General features: G+C 39.6%; 1 protein-coding gene across 2 annotated transcripts in view; it reads left to right on the top strand.

Moving 5' to 3' along the window:
• Window positions 1-23559, top strand: part of ITGA8 (integrin subunit alpha 8) — a 201004-nt gene that overhangs the window by 8694 nt on the left and 168751 nt on the right. For both annotated transcript variants that reach the window (XM_069547566.1, XM_069547567.1), the window contains exon 3: window positions 20689-20789. In XM_069547566.1, the coding sequence (XP_069403667.1) occupies window positions 20689-20789 (101 nt within the window). The remainder of the gene's footprint in view (window positions 1-20688; window positions 20790-23559) is intronic.

The following is a 23559-nucleotide window of genomic DNA, read 5'->3' as shown; positions in this document are numbered from 1 at the left end:
TTAGACTACAGGAAGGTCTGATGTGATAATAGCTGAAAGTATAAAGACGCATCCCTGGAAGGCTAAGTAAGTCGCCTTACTGCCCCCAAACAGGGGAAAACAGCACGTCAGCTCCTTATGTAGGACCCTCTTTACCATTCTTTAAATGAAGAATACTATGACCAGAATGTGTGTGGCAACACACCCAAGTGAATGGAAACATGCTGAATCAGAATAAATCTTTGCAACGAAGCATCATATTTGGTAATTCTCATGTTGTTGCTGAAATTCAGGCCTGGGGTCTCCCATTGATCATCACTGAACTAAGGAGCTCTCACTTCAGACACATTATCGTAGTGACCAAAATTCATGTAACTGCACTGCAGGGCATTAACTTATTCGCATTACATCAATTTTATTCTTAAGCTCTGGTGTTTGACATATGGACACAGATCTGTGTGTGATATTGCAAAATTCTCTATATCAGTCAGCCCTGATTTCAGGACAGGTCAAAATGAAAGAAAAGGACACACTCCATTGCAACAGGAATGGGTTTCTTTGAGAGCCCTACACGGTCCACATTAGTCACATCATCTCACTCCAGGTGGAGCAGGTCAGAGCTAACTCTGCGTCCAGCCTGCCCAAGTTATGGCTCCATTTCTAGTCTATTGTCATTCCCCATGATTTGCCCACATTTCTCTGTCACAGTCCACCCCTGTCTCTTGCCACATGGCTTCTACAGTATATCATGGCAAAGCTTACCTCTCAAGCATATATTACATACACCCATGTCCCTACTCACTCTGAGTCAATGTCCTGGTTCCTCTCTCATAACCACTCAGAACATTTTATTTTCCAGCAATGATTTTCTGGTGTTTTTCTGGCTTCTCTCTCCCTACAATTCCCGATGGAATATGTGTTTCAGAAATTAATTCTAAAGTTGCTGCAAATCCTAAAATCCTAAAAAAAAAGGGGCATAACACTAAAAAACAACATTTTCAAACATCCTAAATGTGGATGTATATCCCATAAATGATACTATAAATCACACAATTGGGTATTATAGAACTTTAAAAATGAAGCCCACTGAGAATCAAGATTAAAATGGGGAAATGCTTTTGTTTTAATGTTAAGTGAAAAAAATGTCAAAATTGTGTCTACAGCCTGTGGAAGAGCACAAGAGGAGGAGGGCAATGAGAGGCTATTGGGAAATATAATTAAAACTGTTCCTTTCTTCTTTTCCTAGTGCATTTATTACTTATTTTTAAAAACCATGAACAGATATTCATTTATGATCAGGAAAAATAATAATAAAACAAAACATGCAAAGATTTCTAAATGAAATTATTGAGTTCACTGAAGTATTATGAAGATTAACAGTGGGAGACCACAACTCAGGTTTTGTGTTGACTGAAAGCAGTCTTAATGGTTTCCTCTTTTCTCTTGGGTATACATGGTAGAGTAGTTTATAAATGTACTTATTTATGTATAACTGCTTATGTTTCAAAATACTGATGATCAAGGATGTTTTCAATGCCAATTGTGTCTGTAAAAATAAGACGCTATTTATCATCTTTTTCTATTCTAGATTCTACATCAATAGAAACATAAGCTTGGTGGTCTGACAGTTTCTAGAGACTTTATTTATTATTATTATTTATTTATCTACTTGGCTGTACTGAGTTTTAGTTGTGGCATGTGGGGTCTTACTTGAGGCATGCAAACTCTTAGCTGCTGTATGTGGGGTCTAGTTCCCTGACCAGGGATTGAACCTGGGCTCCCTGCTTTGGGAACATGAAGTCTTAACTTCTGGACACCAGAGAAGTCCTGAGACTTTTAGAATAAAGAGAGCTGTTAACAGGGGGCAAACTGTCTTCCCGAGTCTTCCAGAAACACCCTCACAGACACATCCAGAAATAAGGTTTAGTCAAGTACCCAGACACCTCATGATCCAGTGAGGTTGACACATAAAATTAACCAGCACATCTTTGTGACTCACAATATGTATTCTCCTAGAAAAAGGCACTGAGAATTTGTGAACTAAAGAAACCCATTGGATTCATAGGGTAGAATATTTTTTTTGACAGTCATTATTTCTCCTCACATCTCTTAAGCTAAAGAATGCCCAGGGATTACTCTAGTATCAAATAACTCCGGATCTCTTGGCGTAAATCAGCCAAGGTTTATTGCTTGTTCACACTGTCTGGTTAATATGAGCTGGAGAGGAGCCTCTGCTTATACAAGTGACCCAAAGACCTGGGCTGATGGAGATTCCTGATTGACATGTGCTTTCAAGGTCACTCTAACTGGGAAGACTTATGGCAAATTGCACCTCATCTATTAAAGCTTCCACGTGGAATTGACATTTACTGCTTCTCCTCATGCTTGGTGGCCAGACTACTCCCTAGGAAGTTGGCCATGCCATCTTATTTGAATATCTAATTATTTGAATATTTGATTATCTTTGTGTTAGATTGGTGTGTTTATGCACACCTGTCAAAGTTGTTTATACACAATTTTTAAAAGAATACTAGAAATGAAATGCTATAGAATTTAATCTTTGCAAATGTTATTAAAACAGTTTTCTTCTACTTTTCTTTTTTGGCATGCTGCTGGCAGTATCTTAGTTCCCTGACCAGGGATTGAACCTACTGGATTGCCAGAGAACTCCCTAAAGTTGATTTTTTTTTCTCTTTTTTTGTTGACTGCACCTTACAGCCTGCAGAACTTCCCCAACCAGGGGTGAAACCCATGCCCCCTGCAGTGGAAGCATAGGGTCTTAAGCACTGAACCACCGGGGAAATCCTAATATTCTTCTATTTCTAATGGACATACTCTTTAGGGCATATTTTTTGGAGGCTCTGAAATAAAATAGTTCTTTGGGGCTACAGTTCTAATCCTTACGTTTGTGGTAAGGAGCAGACAAGACACATGGCAAAGAAACAAAGGTGTTCCTATCAATAGATGCAAAGATAATGGGTGAAATGCATACTGACAATAAATTCTCAACTTGTTCCACCTGGTGTCCAGTCTCTGGCACAGATACTGACTAGGGAGACTAAATACCCTTCATCCTTTAAGTCAGGCTCTTTGGGTGACATATTAAATCAGAATGTCTTTTTCCCTCAAAGCTCCCTTTGGTTTACTTTAATTCATTTTTACTTATACAATGCAGTTGACCCTTGAACAACAGAGATTTGGTCTATGCCAATCCACTTAGGACACGACTTAGTGACTGAACAACACTTCCACTTAGGAGGACTTTTTTTTTAAAGTAAATACCACATTATTACGGGGCTTCCCTGGTGACTCAGATGGTAAAGAATCTACCTGCAATGAGGGAGACCTGTGTTTGATCCCTGAGTCGGGAAGATCCTCTGGAAAAGGGAATGGCTACTCACTCCAGTATTCTGGCCTGGAGAATTCCCTGGACAGAGGAGCCTGGTGAGTTACAATCCATGGCGTCGCAAAGAATCAAACATGCCTGAGCACCTAACACACATTATTACAGGATCCTCAGATGGTTGCATCCGCAGATGCAGAACCTCATTATGGCAAGCAGACTATCTGCCTCCATAAGGGCATCTGGAAAGGAGAACATCTGAGGTTTTGGTATCCATGGTGGGTCCCAGAACCAATCCCCAGAGCTGCCCAAGGGTCAACTATGTTCTCTTAAGAAACAGCAGAGTTGAAATTAAAGCTTGGATTTGTTGTCGTTTTAATTGCTAAGTCATGTCCAACTGTTTTGTGACTGACTACATGGACTGTAGCCTGTCAGGCTCCTCTGTCCATGGGATTTCCCAGGCAAGAATATTGGAGTGGGTTGCCATTTTCTTCTGTAGGGAACCTTCAAACCTAGGGATCAAACCTGAGTCTCCTGTATTGGCAGGCTGAACCACCAGGGAAGCCAGTAAACTTAGATTTAGCAGTAAAACCAAATTTCAGCAACAAGAGAAATGTTAAGAACTCTCTACAAGCAGTTGTGGTCCTTGACCCTGCTTGTATGGCCATGAACTTACCCTTATGTAATTTACAATGAATAGCCAGTGACAAGTTGACAAAAGTATGGTAAGGCCAAAGGGAACAGAGAGTGGTGTGTGTGTGTGTGTGTGTGTGTGTGTGTGTGTGTGTGTATACACACACATGCACTTTTTTCTGATTCACTGGGGTATTATTTTCCTGTTGCTGCTGTAACAACTTACCACATACTTTGTGGCTTTGAACAACACAAGTTGATTATCACACAGTTCTGGAGGCCAAGTCTATAATATTAGGTCTCACTGGGCTAAAATCAAGGTGCTGGCAGAGCTGTGCTCCTTCTGGAAGCTCTAGGGGAGGATCTGTTTTCTTGCTTTCTTCAGCTTCCAGAAGCTGCTCACATATCTTGGTTCATGGCCCTTTTCCATTTTCAAAGCCAGCACTGTCAGCTTGAGTCCTTCTTAAACTGCTCTGCCTCTGGTTCTGTTTTTCTACCTCCTTCTTTCACCTTAAAATATCTTTGTTGTTACTTTGGACCCTGCAGATAATCCAGGATCATCTCCCTATTTTAAGTCAACTGGTTAGCAACGTTAATTCCATCCACAAACTTAATTGTCTTTTGTCGTGTAGCCTAACATAGTCTCAGGTTCGGTGTATTAAGATCCAGACATCTGAACTTCCCTGGTGGTCCAGTGACTGAGACTCTGCACTCCCAATTCAAGGACCCCAGCTTCTATCCCTCAGGAGAGTTGGATCCCATATGCTATAACTAAGAGTTCACATGCTTCAACTAAAAGATCCTGCATGTCACAGCTAGGACTCAGAGCAGCCAAATTTAAAAAAAAAAAAAAAAGGCAAAAACATGTAGACATCTTGAGGGCTATTATTTTGCTTACTAAAGGTGGTCAGAGAAAGTTTCACTGAAAAGGTCATAGTTGAACAGAGCCTAAATTAAGTGAAGGAAGAACCATGTAGCGGAAGGGGGGAAGTTTTACATTGTAGGACAGTCAGTGTTAAATCTGAGAGAGAAGAGTGTTCTTGGGAAATGGAGAAGACTTGCTGAGTTAAAGAGAAGTAAGTCAGGAAAAGAAAAATAGAAGATGAAGCAAGACTATTTAGCACCTTAAAAGTCAGTAGGACTTTGGATTTTATTCTAAGAGTAATGGGCAGTCAAATGTGGTTTTGAGTAGGCAAGTAACAGAATTTGATTATGTTTTAAAAAGCATCAGTTTAGTAGAGTGTAGGCAACCACAGCAGAAGCAAGGGGATGCGGTAGGAGACATTCCCATCGACTGGTGAGAGAAAAGTATGGTTTGGGTTGAGTGATAGCAGTTAGGGATGAGAAATGGGTGGATTTGGGATTGATTTGAAAGTGCAATTGGTAGAATTTTCTTTATGGATCAGATGAAGGGTACAGAAGAAAGAGAAAAATTTGATCTGAGTAACTGGAGGGATGGGACTGAGACAAGGAACAGGGGATGGAGCAAATCTCAGAGAAAGTATCCAGTTGAGTCCAGATAGGAGAAACTGGAGATGTTTATTAAACATCAGAGTGATATCACATAGGAGGCTGGATAAATAAACCTAAAGTTCAGGCAAGAGGCTTGGAAATTTAAATACGGAAGTCATAGGTGATATTTAAGGCCATGACTGATGGAGCTGATGTGAATGAAGAGAAGTGAGGGGAAACAAGTGAAGCAAAGAGAAGAGAGAAAGGGAGAGGATGGGAAAGGTCACTTTTTTATCTTAATTTTTTTTCTAAATTTATTTATTGTTTTTGGTTGCACTGGGCCTTCGTTGCTATGCACAGGCTTTCTCCAGTTACAACAAGTGTGGGCTACTCTTCGTTGTGGTGTGCAGGCTTCTCATTGCAGTGATTTCTTTTGTTGCAGAGCATAACCTTTAAGCATGTAGACTTCAGCAGTTGCAGCACGTGGGCTCAGTAGCTGTGGCTTGTGGGGAGACTGGACCCCCCTTCACTGGACTACCAGGGAAGTCCTAGAGTCCCTGACATTTAAAGAATAATCAGTGTTGAGGAGGATGTGTAAACAATGCTAAGAAGAAGCTGCTGGCTAGGCAAAAGAAGTCAAGAAGCCAGGAAAGAAATTCATCTGAGGACTTTGCTGCGGACCAGTGGTTAAGAATCTGCCTGCCAATTCAGGAGACATGAGTTCGATCCCTGATCCAGGAACTAGATCCCCCATGACTCAGAGCAGCTAAGCCTGTGTGCCACAACTACTGAGCCTGTGCTCTAGAGCCCAGGAGCTGCAACAAGAGAAGCCACCACAATGAGAAGGCTGTGCACTGCAGCTAGAGAGTAGCCCCTGCCCACCGCAACTGGAGAAAAGCCTGCGCAGCAATGAAGACCCAGCACAGCCAAAAAAAAAAGAGAAATTCGTGTCAGTTGGAGTAAACTGTGAACATCTGATTTGATAATAGAAAGTAATTGACAGCTGACAAAAGCAATTGCAGCCGTGTGTGTTGGGAGAGGATGAGAGAAGACCGGCAGGAGATAGCCAGTCTATAGAGTCATTTTTTTCCCAAGGAGTTCTGCCCCAAATGGGACTCCAGAAATGTAATCATCAAGGAGACATGAGATCGTGTTTGTGATCTCAGAGGAGTTCTTCCATCCAGTGGGAAACAATGATGCTGGTTAAAGGAGGAGAGGGATGTGCGAAACAGATTCCTAAGTAGATGAAAAGCGATGAGTGGGACTTCACACGGATGGAGGCACTGGCTTTGGAGGAGCATAAAGGTGGTCCATCCTCAGTGAGCAGAGAAGGCAGGGTGAGAGTAGGCTGGCGGGTTTGGTAATAGAAAGAAGAAAGTGATCCTTTTTCATTTCTTCTATTTTCTCAGTGACATAAGAAGCAAAATTATCAACTGAGAGTGAGCAGGTAGACAGAGAAGGCTGGGGATAAGGAGAAAAGTTAAATAGTAATAGCCAAATGGCTGAATGAATGGAGCAACCAGGGACTGCCTGGCAGTCCTATTTAAAATCTGAATTTATTTGGGGAAGGAGGTGATTCTTTCATTTCTTGATATCTTCTTTAACTGTATTATGTAAATGAGCAGAACATCCATCCAAGAAATTCCTTTTGTCATACCAACAGAAGTCCGAAGGTATTTCTAGAACAAACCTTACATATGGCCTGAGTCAAATTACATATGAAAAACATTTCAAATGATTCTATATGATGTAGAAACAAATGTCTGAAGAACACTGGCTAGGCCCTATTGGTTATTAAAAACAAGAAGTTGGAAATGTGATCTTTATTCTCTGGAAGACAATATAGATGTGGAAATAATTGTAGCAAAACATTTATATTCTCATCATGATTGGGTAAACTGTATAACAGCAAGATTGTAATACATTTACTATTGCTATCCCAAGGCCGTATTTATGAATGTTATTATTAGAATTCTAAAATCATACTTTCAACTCACTTAACTTTATTCATTACTTAGTTATGTAAGGAACCAAACATTTAAATAGTGATATGAAAAAATAAAATAAAGGCTTCATGATTTCCAGAAATGTGTTAGACTAGAGGAGTGAGCTACAAGTCTCTTAAATTCTAAATGGCTGGATGGGTTTAGAAAACAACAGCAAGTGTATCCATGGAGGAGGAATGCCAATGACCTTTCAGTTACTACTTTATACATTTCTTTAGGCAAGTTTTCTTACTTTATATTGTTTGAATTTTTAAAAAATGGTAATCTCAAAGAATTTCAGTTTGAAAAGAATTTTTGGCCCTACATTCTATTGGATTCTATTCCATTCCACTTCTTTTTTAAAGTCACAAGCATTTCTCTACTACATTTTGTCCTATATATTCTCCACTTTCTTACCCCTGTGTGGGTGACTATTTGTCATGCATGGCCCTACATTTTAAAGCATGTTTTTAAGGAAGCAATTTGGGTTATTTGGCAAATAAGGAGGAATAGAATTTTGCAAGAGCAGCTTCATGAATAAAGTCTGGAAGTGAGACTCAGTAGGGACAGGGAAGGAGCTCTCTGAATGGCAGGCTATCTGAAGATCAGATGCAGGGTCTGGGATCTACATTGTGGAGGGTGGGATATTTAGATCTGACCTAAGAGGTAAAGGCAGGAAAACATGTGTGTGTATTTGTACATGTGTGTACATGCATACATTTGTATATCGTATACATATATGATACAAGTAATAAAACTCAGTTATATAGAATGTTTCATTGGAATAACATATTTCTGTCCATCAGTAGATGAATGTGTAACACACACACATACACACACACATTGTTGTTGTTCTTGTATAGTTGCTAAGTCATGTCCAGCTATTTTGCAACCCTATGGAATGTAGCCTGGCAGGCTCCTCTGTCCATGGGATTTTCCAGGCAAGAATACTAGAGTGGGTTGCCATTTCCTTCTCCAGGGGATCTTCCTGACTCAGGGTTTGAACCCACATCTTCTGCATCAGCAGGCAGATTCTTTACCACTGAGCCACCAGAGGAGCCCTGTATATATATACATATATATACACACACACACACACACACACTGGAATATTACTCAGCCATTACAAAGGAGAGATCCCCTGCCATTTGTGTCAACATGGATGAATCTTGAGGGCATTATGCTAAATGAAATGAAATAAGTCAAATCAGTTCAGTTTCGTTCAGTCACTCAGTTGTGTCCGACTCTTTGTGACCTCTTGAATTGAAGCACACCAGGCCTCCCTGTCCATCACCAACTCTCAGAGTTCACCCAGACTCATGTGCATCGAGTTGGTGATGCCATCCAGCCACTTCTCCTCCTGCCCCCAATCCCTCCCAGCAACAGGGTCTTTTCCAGTGAGTCAACTCTTCGCATAAGGTGGCCAAAGTATTGGAGTTTCAGCTTTAGCATCAGTCCTTCAGAGAAAGACAAATACTATATGATCTCTCTTATATGTAGAATCTTAAGAAAAAAATCTCACAGAAAAAGAGATCAAACTTGTTGTTACCAGAGGTGGGAGATGGGGGGCAGGACAAATAGGAGAAGTGGGTCATAAGATATAGATTTCCAATTATGAAATAAGTAAGTACTAAGGCAATGGCACCCCACTCCAGTACTCTCGCCTGGAAAATCCCATGGACAGAGGAGCCTGGTAGGCTGCAGTCCATGGGGTCGCTAAGAGTCAGACATGACTGAGCAACTTCCCTTTCACTTTTCCTTTCATGCATTGGAGAAGGAAATGGCAACCCACTCCAGTGTTCTTGCCTGGAGAATCCCAGGGACTGGGGAGCCTGGTGGGCTGCTGTCTGTGGGGTCACACAGAGTCAGACACGACTGAAGCGACTTAGCAGCAGCAGCAGCAGGGATGTGATGTGTACCATGTTGACTATAGTTAACACTTTTATATGGCATGGATGAAAGTTGTTAAGAGAGTCAATCCCAAGAGCTCTCATCAGGAAAATAATTTCTGTGTGTGTGTATGTCCATATGAGATAATGGATTGTGGTGATCATGCCATGTTGCATGTAAGCCAAAACGTTACGCCACACACCTTAGACAGTGTGTGTGTATGAGTCACTCAGTTGTGTATGACTCTTTGCAACCCCACGGACTGTAGCCCACCAGGCTCCTCTGTCCATGGGATTCTCCAGGCAAGAATACTGGAGTGGGTAGACACTTCCTTCTTCAGAGATCTTCCCATCCCAGGGATTGAACCTCGTCTCCTGCATTGCAGGCAGATTCTTTTACCATCTGAGCTACCAGGCAAGCCCTAATACAAGGAAGCCCTACACAATGCTGCATGCCAATTATATCTCAATACAACTGGTGGGGAGAAGAATAACACATTTTTTAATATTAAATGATAAATGAATTAGTGTGGTATTTCCTTAAAGACTTGAAAATTCACAATAAGATGATCAAGAGTATAAAGTCTGAAGAGGTATTCTTTCATGGTTTTTAATTGTGATTTGGGGATATAAGGAAGCATTCATTTGGAAGTTTCATTTTCCCGGACATAAAAATTGATCCAGATTCTTTTCTTTTATTTGTTTTTTTTAGACACAGAGTTCTCTGGCTACCAATATTTCATTTTGAATTTTACATAGATCTATTCCTTGTTCTCTGATAGTATAATTTAAATGAAACATTTATAGCATATGCTGATCAAGGGAAAGATTACAAACAAACAGTTAAAGACTTCCTTTCCCCTTTTCCTGATGAAAAATGCCTGGACAGCTCCTGAAACAGCTTGAAGAAAATCCCTAGTGTGAAACACGGAAGGTGATGACTGGAAGTTACAGGGAAACTTACTGTTTTTCTGGGACAAGGCTGAGGACTTTATAATAGTTTTCAAAAGTCCTCCATCTGCCACAGAGTTTGGTTGCACCTGTGTTGGTTTCAGCTCTCTCTCTACTGGTGATCTATCCTCACTTTGTGTAATCCCCCCCATTCTACTCAAGGAGATTAGAAAAATCTGCTTGTGGCCCATGTGTGCACCATACCTACACTCCCTCACTCCTGCTCAGAAATTAATACTCATGAAAAAAGAGCCACCCACTGGGTTGTACCTTGATTGCCCAGAGACCAAAGCTATCAATTTAGAGAGACAGCTTCAAAGCCCAGAAATGTCAGACAAACCAAATCTACTTGATTGCCACCACCCATCACTCAGATTAGCCTACAGATCTGATTGTTTTTTCTTTTCTTTTTTTTTTTTTTTTTTTTTTTGCCACATGGCACAGCATGCAGGATCTTAGTTCCTAGACCAAGGATCAAACCCCTACCTGCATTGGAAGCTTGACCACCCAGGAAGTCCCCAAATCTCTAGGTTTTTATCTTTAGGTTTTCTTTTTTTAGATCAAAGATGTAACAATGTTCACTGTAACAACTCAAATAGTACAGAAATATACACAATTGAAATATAAAAAGTCAATAAAACATGTACACTCCCTGCCTTCAAGAAAACCATCAGGAACAGTTCTGGGTCTATACATTTACACACCCACACACAGAACATTTTGAATTTAAAGGATTATACTGAACAATATACTATACAAGCTTCTGAATGAATAGATGGAAGTTTGGTAATTAATTCAATAACCACTACGTGTTAGGCACTGTTTTAGAAGTGGAGAGTACAGAGGTGAAGCAGAAGACATCTCTGTTCATGGGATTCTTGTATATCTGGAAGGGAATGGATAGCCAGTAAACAGGCAAACTAATAAATAAAGCCATCTCAATGAATGGTAAGTGCTGTGAAGAAAAGTCTAAAGGGTAACAGGAGAGAATGACTTAGGGTGGGATGAGCTAGCTGCTTAGGGAGCGAGTCTCGAAGGAAGTGGCATTTGAGCTAAAACCTGAGTGACAGGAGGGAAGCAGCCTTGCAGAAAACAGCGGAAAGACTATTTCAGGCAGTGGGAGTGAGGAGACAGTCATATGCAATGAGGAGACCGAAAAGCCTGGGCATGTTTAGGAAAGGCGGTGTGTCTAAACTAGGAAAATGGGAGATGAGGTTGGACAGACAGGTGGGGGGCCAGGTCATGCTGGACTCCCCCAGCTATGTCAAGAGGTACCATCGCAGAGGTGCTATGACAACAATTCAGGGGAAAAAAAGATGGATTTTTCAGTTAGTGGTGCTGAGACAACAGGCCTTTCCAACTGAAAATAAGACACCCATGCCACATCCTATATAAAAACAAATTCTGGGTGGACAACAATCCACATAAACAAAGTTGAAACACTAGCAAAGATTGAGAAGATACTAGCAACATATATGTGGGGAAAAAATCAGTACTCAGAATATATGTTGAATTCTTCCAATCAATGAGACTAAAATTAAACCAGGAAATGAGGAAAGGATATGAACTAGCAATTCAGAGAAGAAAGAAGTATATGGTCCATAAGCATAAAAAGATGATCAACTCTACTTATAATCAGGGAAATGCAAATGAAAACAGAAAAAATGAAAGACCATTCCATAGTCCTCCAGACTGACTAAAGTCCTGCAGTGGCAAGAGTTGACAGTCCCTCTCTCATTCCTTGCTAGTGGGCATGGAAATTGGGTACTTTGGAGGTCGATTGCCATAGCTGATAAACAGATATGATGATTGTCTATGACCTGGCAACGTTATTTCTAGTCTGGTGTGAGAGAAACTCTTCTCCATATGCAGAAGATGGGTGTAAGGACTCGCAGGGCACCTGTTTGTTATAGTAGAAAAACTGAAACACCTAATGTTCATAGGCAAATGGAATGGATAAATAAAATGCAGAAGGCTATTCAATGGAATACAATACTGCACAGGAATTTAAAAGAATGAGTCGGACCTGTTACTAATCATCAAAACGTGGATTATCTCCCCAAAACATAAAATTGAATGTTAAACACAATTATACCCTCTTCTATACAGATAGTATAATACTACCTTTTTCTGTTCAAAAGAACACAAAAGAATAGTTTGTCAACAGTAAATTGTTGACACACCACAACAAAATCTGATCCACCACCTGCTTGTGTCTATCTGTAAGTGAAGGATAGTTTCTACATTTTGTAATGATTGGGGGAAAATATTTTTAGAGTAATATGTAAATGACACACGAAAATTACATGGAATTCACCTTTCTTTGTCCCTAAGTCAAGTTTTACTGGAACACAGCCAAGCTCATTTTTAAAAATACATATCCATTTTTTAAATAACATATCAATTTAAAAAAAAACAAATTGTCACCTATATGGGTGGGGTGGGGAGGGAGGTGGGAGGGATGTTCAAGTGGGAGGGGACATGGGTAAACCTATGGCTGATTCATGTTGATGTTTGATAGAAACCAGTGCAATACTGTAAAGCAATTATCCTGCAATTAAAAATGAATAAATTTAAAAACTATTATCTGTGGCTGCTTTTGCTACAGAGGCAGAGGTGAGTAGTTCTGACAGACCACAGAGAGTATAAAGCCTGAAGTGCTGATCCTCCATCCTTTATGGAGGATATCTGCAGACCTCTGTCCTGTGTTTTACTTGGACATTGTTTTTTAAGTGTTTGGGAGTATACACTTCACATTCATGATGATGGCTACCTCTGGAGAAGGAGGGGGAGGGGAGTAGAACTGGAGATAGATGTCAAAGGGTATTGGGATGTCTGTAACTGTGAAAAAACTTTAGTGTTCAGTTCTACCTGGTGGGAATACAAGTGTTTGTTACATAAGACCTTGTATCTTCCTGTACTTTTTCTTTAAAGGCTCAGAAAAGCTAAATACGAAAATATATTTTATAGACAATATTTGATATTAATGCATCTAAATCTGTCATATATATGTATTTTTTTAATTTTAGATTGAAGTAGAGTTAATTTTACAGTGTTGTGTTAGTTTCAGTTATCAATGTTGTTATTCATCAATGGACATGAGTTTGAGTAAACTCCAGGAGTTGGTGATGGACAGGGAGGCCTAGCGTGCTACAGTCCATGGGGTCACAAAGAGTTGAACACTACTGAGCAACTGAACTGAACTGAAGTGACAGGAGACTATCAACAAAGTAAATAAATGAAAATCCAGATGATTCAGTTGTACATATACCTGTATCTATTCTTTTTCAAATTCTTCTACAAAATATTGAGCAGTTTCCTGTGCTATGGAGTAGGTCCTTGTTGATTATCTGTTTTAAATATAGCAATGTGCTCATGTCAATCCCAAACTCCTAATACATGTTTTAATAGTTGAACAGTAGTCTTATTTTATAGATAAGGGGAATTTCTTTTTTTTTTTTTTAAAATTTTAGTTTTTTATTTTTTAAATTTTAAAATCTTTAATTCTTACATGCATTCCCAAACATGAACCCCCCTCCCACCTCCCTCCCCATAACAACTTTCTGGGTCATCCCCATGCACCAGCCCCAAGCATGCTGCATCCTGCGTCAGACATAGACTGGCGATTCAATTCACATGATAGTATACATGTTAGAATGTCATTCTCCCAAATCATCCCACCCTCTCCCTCTCCCTCTGAGTCCAAAAGTCCGTTATACACATCTGTGTCTCTTTCCCTGTCTTGCATACAGGGTCGTCATTGCCATCTTCCTAAATTCCATATATATGTGTTAGTATACTGTATTGGTGTTTTTGTGATGGTTTTAATTTGAGATTCAGGATCGCTCCATGAATTTATGAAGTATCTGATTTCTTCATCCCTACAGTAGCTGTTTAGGTCCTAAGACCTATTTTCGATTGAAATTTAGTCTTTTTCTCTTACTGATTTGGGGACTCTTTTACATATGAAATCTATTGATTCTTCCTTTGAAAAAAAATCATCTGGATTTTCATTTATTTACTTTGAGCAGTTTCCTGTGCTATGGAGTAGGTCCTTATTGGTTATCTGTTTTAAATATAGTAGTGTGTTCATCGGAGAAGGCAATGGCAACCCACTCCAGTACTCTTGCCTGGAAAATCCCATGGACGGAGGAGCCTGGTGGGCTGCAGTCCGTGGGGTCGCTAAGAGTCGGGCACGACTGAGCGACTTCACTTTCACTTTTCACTTTCATGCATTGGAGAAGGAAATGGCAACCCACTCCAGTGTTCTTGCCTGGAGAATCCCAGGGACGGGGGAGCCTGGTGGGCTGCCGTCTATGGGGTCACACAGAGTCGGACATGACTGAAGCGACTTAGCAGCAGCAGCAGCAGCAGCAGCAGCAGCAGCAGCAGCAGCAGTGTCTTCATGTCAATCCCAAACTCCCAATATATATTTTAATAATTGTCCTTTGAGAAGGTGATGCCATCCAACCATCTCATCCTCTGTCGTCCTCTTCTCCTCTTGCCTTCAATCTGTCCCAGCATCAAGGTCTTTTCAAATGAGTCAGTTCTTTGTATCAGGTGGCCAGAGTATTACAGTTTCAACTTTAACATCAGTCCTTCCAATGAACATTCAGGACTAATTTCCTTTAGGATGAACTGGTTGTATCGCCTTGCAGTCCAAGGGACTCTCAAGAGTCTTCTCCAACACCACAGTTCAAAAGGATCAATTCTTCGGTGCTCAGCTTTCTTTATGGTCCAACTCTCACATCCATACATGACTACTGGAAAAACCATAGACTTGACTAGATGGACCTTTGTTGGTAAAGTAACATCTCTGCTTTTTAATATGCTGTCTAGGTTGATCATAACTTTTCTTCCAAGGAGTGAGTGTCTTTTTATTTCATAGCTGCAGTCACCATCTGCAGTGATTTTGGAGCCCCTAAAAATAAAGGCTGCCACTGGTTCCCCATCTATTTCTCATGAAGTGATGGGACTGGATGCCATGATCTTTGTTTTCTGAATGTTGAGCTTTAAGCCAACTTTTTCACTCTCCTCTTTCACTTTCATCAAGAGGCTTTTCAGTTCCTCTTCACTTTCTGCCATAAGGGTGGTGTCATCTGCATATCTGAGGTTATTGATATTTCTCCTGGAAATCTTGATTCCAGCTTGTGTTTCTTCCAGTCCAGCATTTCTCATGATGTACTCTGCATATAAGTTAAATAAGCAGGGTGACAATATACAGCCTTGACGTACTCCTTTTCCTATTTGGATCCAATCTGTTTTTCCATGTCCAGTTCTAACTGTTGCTTTCTGACCTGCATACAGATTTCTCAGGAGGAAAGTCAGCTGGTCTGGTATTCCCATCTCTTTCAGGATTTTCCACAGTTTCTTGTGATCCACACAGACAAAGGCTTTGGCATAGTCAATAAAGCAGAAATAGATGTTTTTCTGGAACTCTCTTGCTTTTTCGATGATCCAGTGGATGTTGACAATTTGATCTCTGGTTCCTCTGCCTTTTCTAAAACCAGCTTAAACATCTGGAAGTTCACAGTTCACGTCTAGCTTGGAGAATTTTGAGCATTACTTTACTAGCATGTGAGATGAGTGCAATTGTGCAGTAGTTTGAGCATTCATTGGCATTGCCTTTCTTAGGGATTGGAATGAAAACTGACCTTTTCCAGTCCTGTGGCCACTGCTGAATTTTCCAAATTTGCTGGCATATTAAGTGCAGCACTTTCACAAGCATCATCTTTTAGGATTTGAAATAGCTCTACTGGAATTCTATCACCTCCACTAGCTTTGTCTGTAGTGATGCTTGCTAAGGCCCACTTGATTTCACATTCCAGAATGTCTGGCTCTAAAGTGATCACACCATCGTGATTATCTGAGTTGTGAAGATCTTCTTTGTACAGTTCTTCTGTGTATTCTTGCCATCTCTTAATATCTTCTGCTTCTGTTAGGTCCGTACCATTTCTGTCCTTTATCGAGCCCATCTTTGCGTGAAATGTTCCCTTGGTATCTCTAATTTTCTTGAAGAGATCTCTAGTCTTTCCCATTCTATTGTTTTCCTCTATTTCTTTGCACTGATCGCTGAGGAAGGCTTTCTTATCTCTTCTTGCTGTTCTTTGGAACTCTGCATTCAAATGGGTATATCTTTCCTTTTCTCCTGTGCCTCTGGCTTCTCTTCTTTTCACAGCTATTTGCAAGGCCTCCCCAGACAGCCATTTTGCTTTTCTGCATTTCTTTTTCTTGGGGATAATCTTGCTCCCTGTCTCCTGTACAATGTCATGAACCACTGTTCATCAGGCAATCTGTCTATCAGATCTAGTCCCTTAAATCTATTTCTCACTTCCACTGTATAATCGTTAGGGGTTTGGTTTAGATCATACCTGAATGGTCTAGTGGTTTTCCCTACTTTCCTCAATATAAGTCTGAATTTGGTAATAAGGAGTTCATGATCTGAGCCACAGTCAGCTTCTGGTCTTGTTTTTGCTGACTGTATAGAGCTTCTCCATCTTTGGCTGCAAAGAATATAATCAATTTGATTTGGTGTTGACCATCTGGTGATGTCCATGTGTAGAGTCTTCTCTTATATTGTTGGAAGAGGGTGTTTGCTATGACTAGTGCATTCTCTTGGCAGAACTTTTTTAGCCTTTGTCCTGCTTCATTCTGTACTCCAAGGCCAAATTTGCCTGTTACTCCAGGTGTTTCTTGACTTCCTACTTTTACATTCCAGTCCCCTATAGTGAAAAGGACATCTTTTTGGGGTGTTAATTGTAGAAGGTCTTATAGGTCTTCATAGAATCATTCAACTTCAGCTTTTTCAGCATTACTGGCCAGAGCATAGACTTGGGTTATTGTGATATTGAATGGTTTGCCTTGGAAATGAACAGAGATCATTCTGTTGTTTTTGAGATTGCATCCAAGTACTGCATTTCGGACTCTTCTATTGACTATGATGGCTACTCCATTTCTCCTAAGGGATTCTTGCCTGCAGTAGTAGATATAATGGTCATCTGAGTTAAATTCACCCATTCCAGTCTAGTTTAGTTCACTGATTCCTAAAATGTCAATATTCACTCTTGTCATCTCCTGTTTGATCACTTCCAATTTACCTTGATTCATGGACCTAACATTCCAGGTTCCTATGTGATATTGCTCTTTATAGCATCGGACCTTGCTTCTATCACCAGTCACATCCACAACTGGGTGTTGTTTTCGCTTTGACTCCATCTCTTCATTCTTTCTGGAGTTATTTCTCCACTGATCTCCAGTAGCATATTGGGCATCTTTCAGTGTCCTATTTTTTTGCCTTTTCATATTGTTCATGGGGTTCTCAAGGCAGGAATACTGCAGTGGTTTGCCATTCCCTTCTCTAGTGGACCATGTTTTGTCAGAACTCTCCACCATGACCCGTCCATCTTGGGTGGCCCCACACGGCATGGCTCTTAGTTTCATTGAGTTAGACAAGGCTGTGGTCCATGTGATTAGATTGGTTAGTTTTCTGTGATTGTGGTTTTCATTCTGTCTGCCCTCTGATGGAGAAGGATAAGAGGCTTATGAAAGCTTCCTGATGGGATAGACTGACTGAGGGGGATACTGGGTCTTGTTCTGATGGGCAGGGCTATGCTCAGTAAATCTTTAATCCAATTTTCTGTTGATGGGTAGAGCTGTGTTCCATCTCTGCTATTTACCTGGGGCCAAACTATAGTGGAGGTAATATAGATAATGATGACCGCTCTCAAAAGATTCCATACATGTAGTGCTACAGTCTGTGCCCCAACCCTGCAGCAGGCCACCACCAACCCAGGACTTTTCTGGAGACTCCCAGACACCCACAGGCAAGTCTCCTGTGGGTCACCATTCCTTTCTCCTGAGTCCTGGTGCACAAGGTTCTGTTGTGCCCTCCAAGAATCAATTTCCCATCCTGTGTAAGTTCTGGCAGCTCTTATGGTGGGGTTAATGGCGACCTCCTCCAAGAGGACTTATGCCATATCCACACCCAGAGCCCCTGTCCCTGTGGCAGACCACTGCCGACGCGTACCTCCACAGGAGGTGCTCAAAGACAGTTCTATCTTAGTCTCTGTGGGGTCCCTGGGTCCTGTTGTGCACAAGGTTTGTTTGAGCACTGTGAGCATCTCTGGCAAGAATGGGGTTTGTTTCTAAATGCGAATTCGCCCCTCCTGGCACTTCAGAAGCTGTAGATCACATGCAGTCACTATAAAACTTTCCTCTAGCTTTTGGCTTAGTTTGGGATATACCAAGGAGAGAATTGCTTTGGTAACTAATGGCTCCACCATCTCCCACTGGCCCTTCCAAGAGTTCTCTGGAGTTGACAATGCACTTCAGGTAACCTATGCCATCCTTCTGCTTCAGAGGGATGTGTGGTCCTATCTGAAATGCATTGCCTCATGTCACAGGAGTTTGGTCAGCAAATAGAAACCACTTTGGGCTTCCCTGATAGTTAAAATGGTAAAGAATCTGCCCACAATGCAGGAGACCTGGGTTCAATCCCTGGATCGGGAAGATCCCCTGGAGGAGGACATGGCAACCCTCTCTAGTATACTTGCCTGGAGAATTCCGCAAACAGAGGAGCCTGGTGGGCTGCAGTCCATGGGGTCACAAAGAGTCAGACATGACTGAATGACTAAGCACAGAGTATTATAGCCAGGAAGGAATTTCATGCAGACTGAGAAGTATATGTTGGATCATTGGAAAGACTGGGGCTGGGAAGGTCAGAAAGGTCACTGCCTGCAGATCAAGGTATCAGAAAGAGAAGAACAAGTATCCAATACTAATACATATATGTGGAATCTAGAAAAATGGTCTGACAGTGAAAGTCACTCAGTTGTGTCCAACTTTGCAACCCCATGGACTATTAGCCCACTAGGCTTCCTCTGTCCATGGAATTCTCCAGGCAAGAATACTGGAGTGGTTAGCCATTCCCTTCTCCAGGGATGATCTTTCTTGCCTAGACACAAATAGAAATGTTTATATTTTCTTTTTGTAATATTTATTGGTTGCACTGGATCTTCATTGCGACATGCGGGATCATTTGTTGAGGTGCACAGATTCTCTAGTTGTTCAGGGTTCAGACACACAGGTTCAGTAGTTGCGGCACACCGGCTTGTTTCCTCCACGGCACGTGGGATCTTAGTTCCCTGACCAAAGATCAAACCTGCATCTCCTACATTGCAAGGAGGATTCTTAACCACTGGACCACCAGGGAAGTCCCAGAAATGTTTATGTTTTCAACGTTATGCTCTAATCTGTAAGATGCTCCAGTTCTTTGCCTGTTGTGTGCCTTTTAGGTGAGGATTTCCAGAACTTGCCTTTTATATTTTAAAAGTTCAGAAATGTCTAAAGCATAATATTTTAAAGAAGGAAATTCACAATTTTCTTCTGACGTTTCAAAGTGTCATTTTTTGATTGACTAAATATATATATATATATATATATATATATATATATATATAGTTTCTTTCTTTGAAAAGTCTGTAATCACATGTAAACTCAACGGAATGTTAATTACATTTATACTTTGGCCTCACTTAATAGAAGTTAAAAGTTCATTTGTAATGCATTCATTATAGAGTCAAGGAGGGAAAAGCAAAATGCATACCAAAGAGAACACATACTAATAAGATGCTTTAGTATAAATGTCTTTTTGAAATTCATTAACCATTACTGAGGAAGTTCAGTTAGAACCATGTGGTTAGAACCACGTGGGAAATAAGTCGATTGGCAACAGGAGTGAAAGAAAAGATATTTGCTTTTTATTAAGACCTGAAGTGTGTCATAATTGGGTTGAGTTTTTACTCAGATGGTCCCCTCGTGCTGACATCTGCCAAGTGTGGATAAAGCTGTGTTGAGGTATTTTTTCTGTGGCTGCATAGACATATGTTACTCAGTTAAAAACCAGGAACCTGGAATCCTTCAAGTTTCCAGCCAAGCCATGCCTAGAAAGCTGTGCTTCCTGGACCAAGGGGATTCCAGGTAGTTTTACTTTCAGAAAAGATTTGGAATTCCTCAGAGTAGTTATGGAATTTACTCAGCGTTTAAATGTTCTTTTGATGAATTTGTGGGGGAGAAAGTGGTCTCCCCGTCCTATTCCTCTGCCATCTTAGGACCGCCCCTCAGAGTAGTTATGAATGTTTGGTCTTCCATCTGATACAAATCAATGACCAAAGTGTAGATTCCAGACTGTCAGAGTCTACATCAAGTTTGTAGTACCCTTATCCTTGAAAATGTAAGTCATTTAAAAAAATGCTTTAAGGTAGGAACTGTCATGTTCAAATATGTATTTCCATTTGACTGGTATTTTTCTAAGTGGAAGGTCTAGCTTAGACTTAATCAAATAACCGCCCCCTCATATGTATGGAGATTGTTTTTTAATGGGCAGATTCATTATAACGTATTTTAATTGGCTGCCAAGTCTTACAATGATTAACGATTTATGTGTCCTCCTTGCCAGACAACAGAAAGATAAGAGTTAATGGAACCAAGGAACCTATAGAGTTTAAATCGAATCAGTGGTTTGGAGCAACAGTGAGAGCTCACAAAGGAAAAGTGGTGGTGAGTATCAGCTGTGTGCTGTTGGGGCTGCTATGGAGTAATATGTATGCTGAAATGTTTTAAAACTCGTATGTACAAAAATCCATTCATGTAGGAACATATCAGATTTTCAAAGATAAGATTATCAGCATTACCAAAAATATTAGTGCTTAAAATTAAAGAATCTATTTTAGTCTTTAAAGCAATGGGAAATAAGGCTGGTTTTCCAGAAAATTGGGTAGATCTTTTCAAATATTTCAAAAACTAATAAGGAAGAGAGAAAAATAAAAGCTAAATCCTAAAAAGGTAAATATTTTATTGCCTAAGATTGACTTAAAAGGCTGATAGAAATTTGACCTGAAAAATAGTATTACTACTATTAGGATTGTTTTAAAGTTAATCCCTGTGGTATCATTGATCCTCTTTAGAACTATCAGAAAGTTTTCTTTAAAAATACGGCAACCATAGAGGATCCTACTGTGATTTATGTCACAGAGTGTTCTGCTTATGTTTTCCTCTAAGAGTTTTATAGTTTCTGGTCTTATGTTTAGGTCTTTAAATTCATTTTGAGCTTATTTTGTATATGCTGTTAGAAAGTTGTTCTAATTTCATTCTATTACACATAGTTGACAAGTTTTCCCAGCACCACTTGTTGAAGAGACTGTCCTTTCTCCATTGCATTGTATATCTTTGCCTCTTTGTCAAAGATAAGGTGAACACCTTATAGGTGCGTGGATTTATCTCCAGGCTTTCTATTTTGTTTCATTGATCTATGTTTCTGTTTTTGTGCCGGTACCATACTCATGTATGTAAAAAATCATCACAATATTATAATTATCCTATTTAAATAAATATATAAAAATATATAACTACTGATTGCATGGTTCTCTGAGTTCACTGATAATTTTTAAAGATTTCTCACTCCCAGATAGAGATCTTTGGCTTTAAAAAGCTGTGACTTTATGATTCTCTTCTCTGTAGTTCCAAGTGATAATACATGTCTAATTTATTGAGGAAAAATGATATTAAGCTGATCTGAAAATATATATTTGGGGGGAATTTTTTTACTGTTGGCTCTAATTTACTTACAAAATAAAGCAGTAACTTTAGTTTTTAGAATTTGTTTAAAGCTCTTTGAATTATGATTTAATAAGTATCTAAAAGGAAATGCTTTGCTTTATTTGACATAAAACAGGTATCAAATATAGATAACCCTCTTTAGTTACAAATACAGCATTTATAGTATCTCTGTAGAATTGTTATTTGCTTTAATATAGTTCTCAAATTCCAGAATTGGTTAAAAAAAAAAAAAAAAGCAAACTCTTTAATCATTTAGTGCCTTACAATGTTTGTGAATAACTACTGAAAAGCTGATTCCATCTATAGCTGCTTGGGGTTAAAAAAAAATCTTTGGATACCGTATTGATTTTAAGTCTTCAAAATTTATCTGTAACACTATTGTGCATTTATTCAATATTTGTAGAAGTCTTCAGAATCACTGAAAATATAAATGACACGCCGTGTTCATAATAAAAAGTTTAATTTGAGGGCATGCTTGCAATTTCAAAATTATGAGATAGGAAATAGAATACTGTAAAGTCCCTTTTCAGTTTTAATAAAGAATTAAATTCTACCCTATGTGACAATTATTAGAACACCAAATTGCTATGAACAGAAGTATAGTTTTGAATATTCAGGAATCATATGTGTACATGTTTAAATCTGGGTCAAAGCCCGAATATTGCCATATCATTGTGCTTCACATCTGTGTGAAACTGAGCTGGTATAAAAAAGATAACTTTTTAGGACAGAAAGCAGGCAAGCACTGGAAAGAATCTTCATGGCACTGAAATATTCTATGGTGATGTGGAAAGTGAGGCGAATTGGCTTATACTGAGTCACATAGGTAGTGCTTTCCCTGTTCAAACTCCTTAGCATTCCACATTATGTTAAATGTCTTAACCATATACCTTCTCAGATCACTAATAGGGCCCTAAGTTAAGAAACTTAGATGAGTCAGAGTTTTTCAGTATTGGCCAAGACATTACAATCTAGAAGGAGACAAAAAAAAAAAAAAACACAAAAAAACAAAAAAAACAAACTTAAGTTTTTGAGCAAAGATGATTTATATTCTCAAGTAAGAAGAGTGCTACTTTGTAAACTAATCTTTACTAGAAGTCGTTACACATTAGACTGATTACCAAGGATGTGTTTGGAATTGTGAAAAGACTTTAAAATTGGGATCTGCTTTCCATTTTCCGGCATTGTTTCAAGTGTGATGTCATCAAATTTGGAGAGGAGCTAGTGGTTCCATTATTCTAGAAAAATATGTATTTCTGTATCCTTAGAGGTGATTCTTGAATATTCAGAAAAGAACACACTTATGTAGGATTCAAACTAGCGAAACAGAAGTCAAAAAGGTGCATGTGTTTTTATTGCTTCTCTCGTTCCTAGCAGTGTTCTCTGCTTAAAGAAGATTTCATATATCATCTTTTATATCTGATAATCTTTCCAAATAGCATGCTGTTGTTATAATCCAAGCTTCTGAAGAAGCAACCAGAGGATTTCACTCAAGAATCGTATTTTTCTTACCATTATTTAATTTTTGTTTTGTCGTGAATAAAAATCATTAAATGAAAAATAAGCCCATTGCGATAAGGGGGCATCAGCCCAAATGTAAGTCATTGTTTAAAAAAAAATCATCAGATACACCCTCACTGAGAAACCAAGGGAATCCACAAAACAGAGGTTTATAAACTCGTCATCATCTTTTGATTTGAAAAGAGTTTTC

This window comes from Ovis canadensis, chromosome 13 (assembly GCF_042477335.2).
Source record: "Ovis canadensis isolate MfBH-ARS-UI-01 breed Bighorn chromosome 13, ARS-UI_OviCan_v2, whole genome shotgun sequence".
Taxonomy (NCBI): Eukaryota; Metazoa; Chordata; class Mammalia; order Artiodactyla; family Bovidae; genus Ovis; species Ovis canadensis.
The sequence above is the reverse complement of the archived record's forward strand: the minus strand, read 5'-3'. Positions and strand labels throughout refer to the sequence as shown.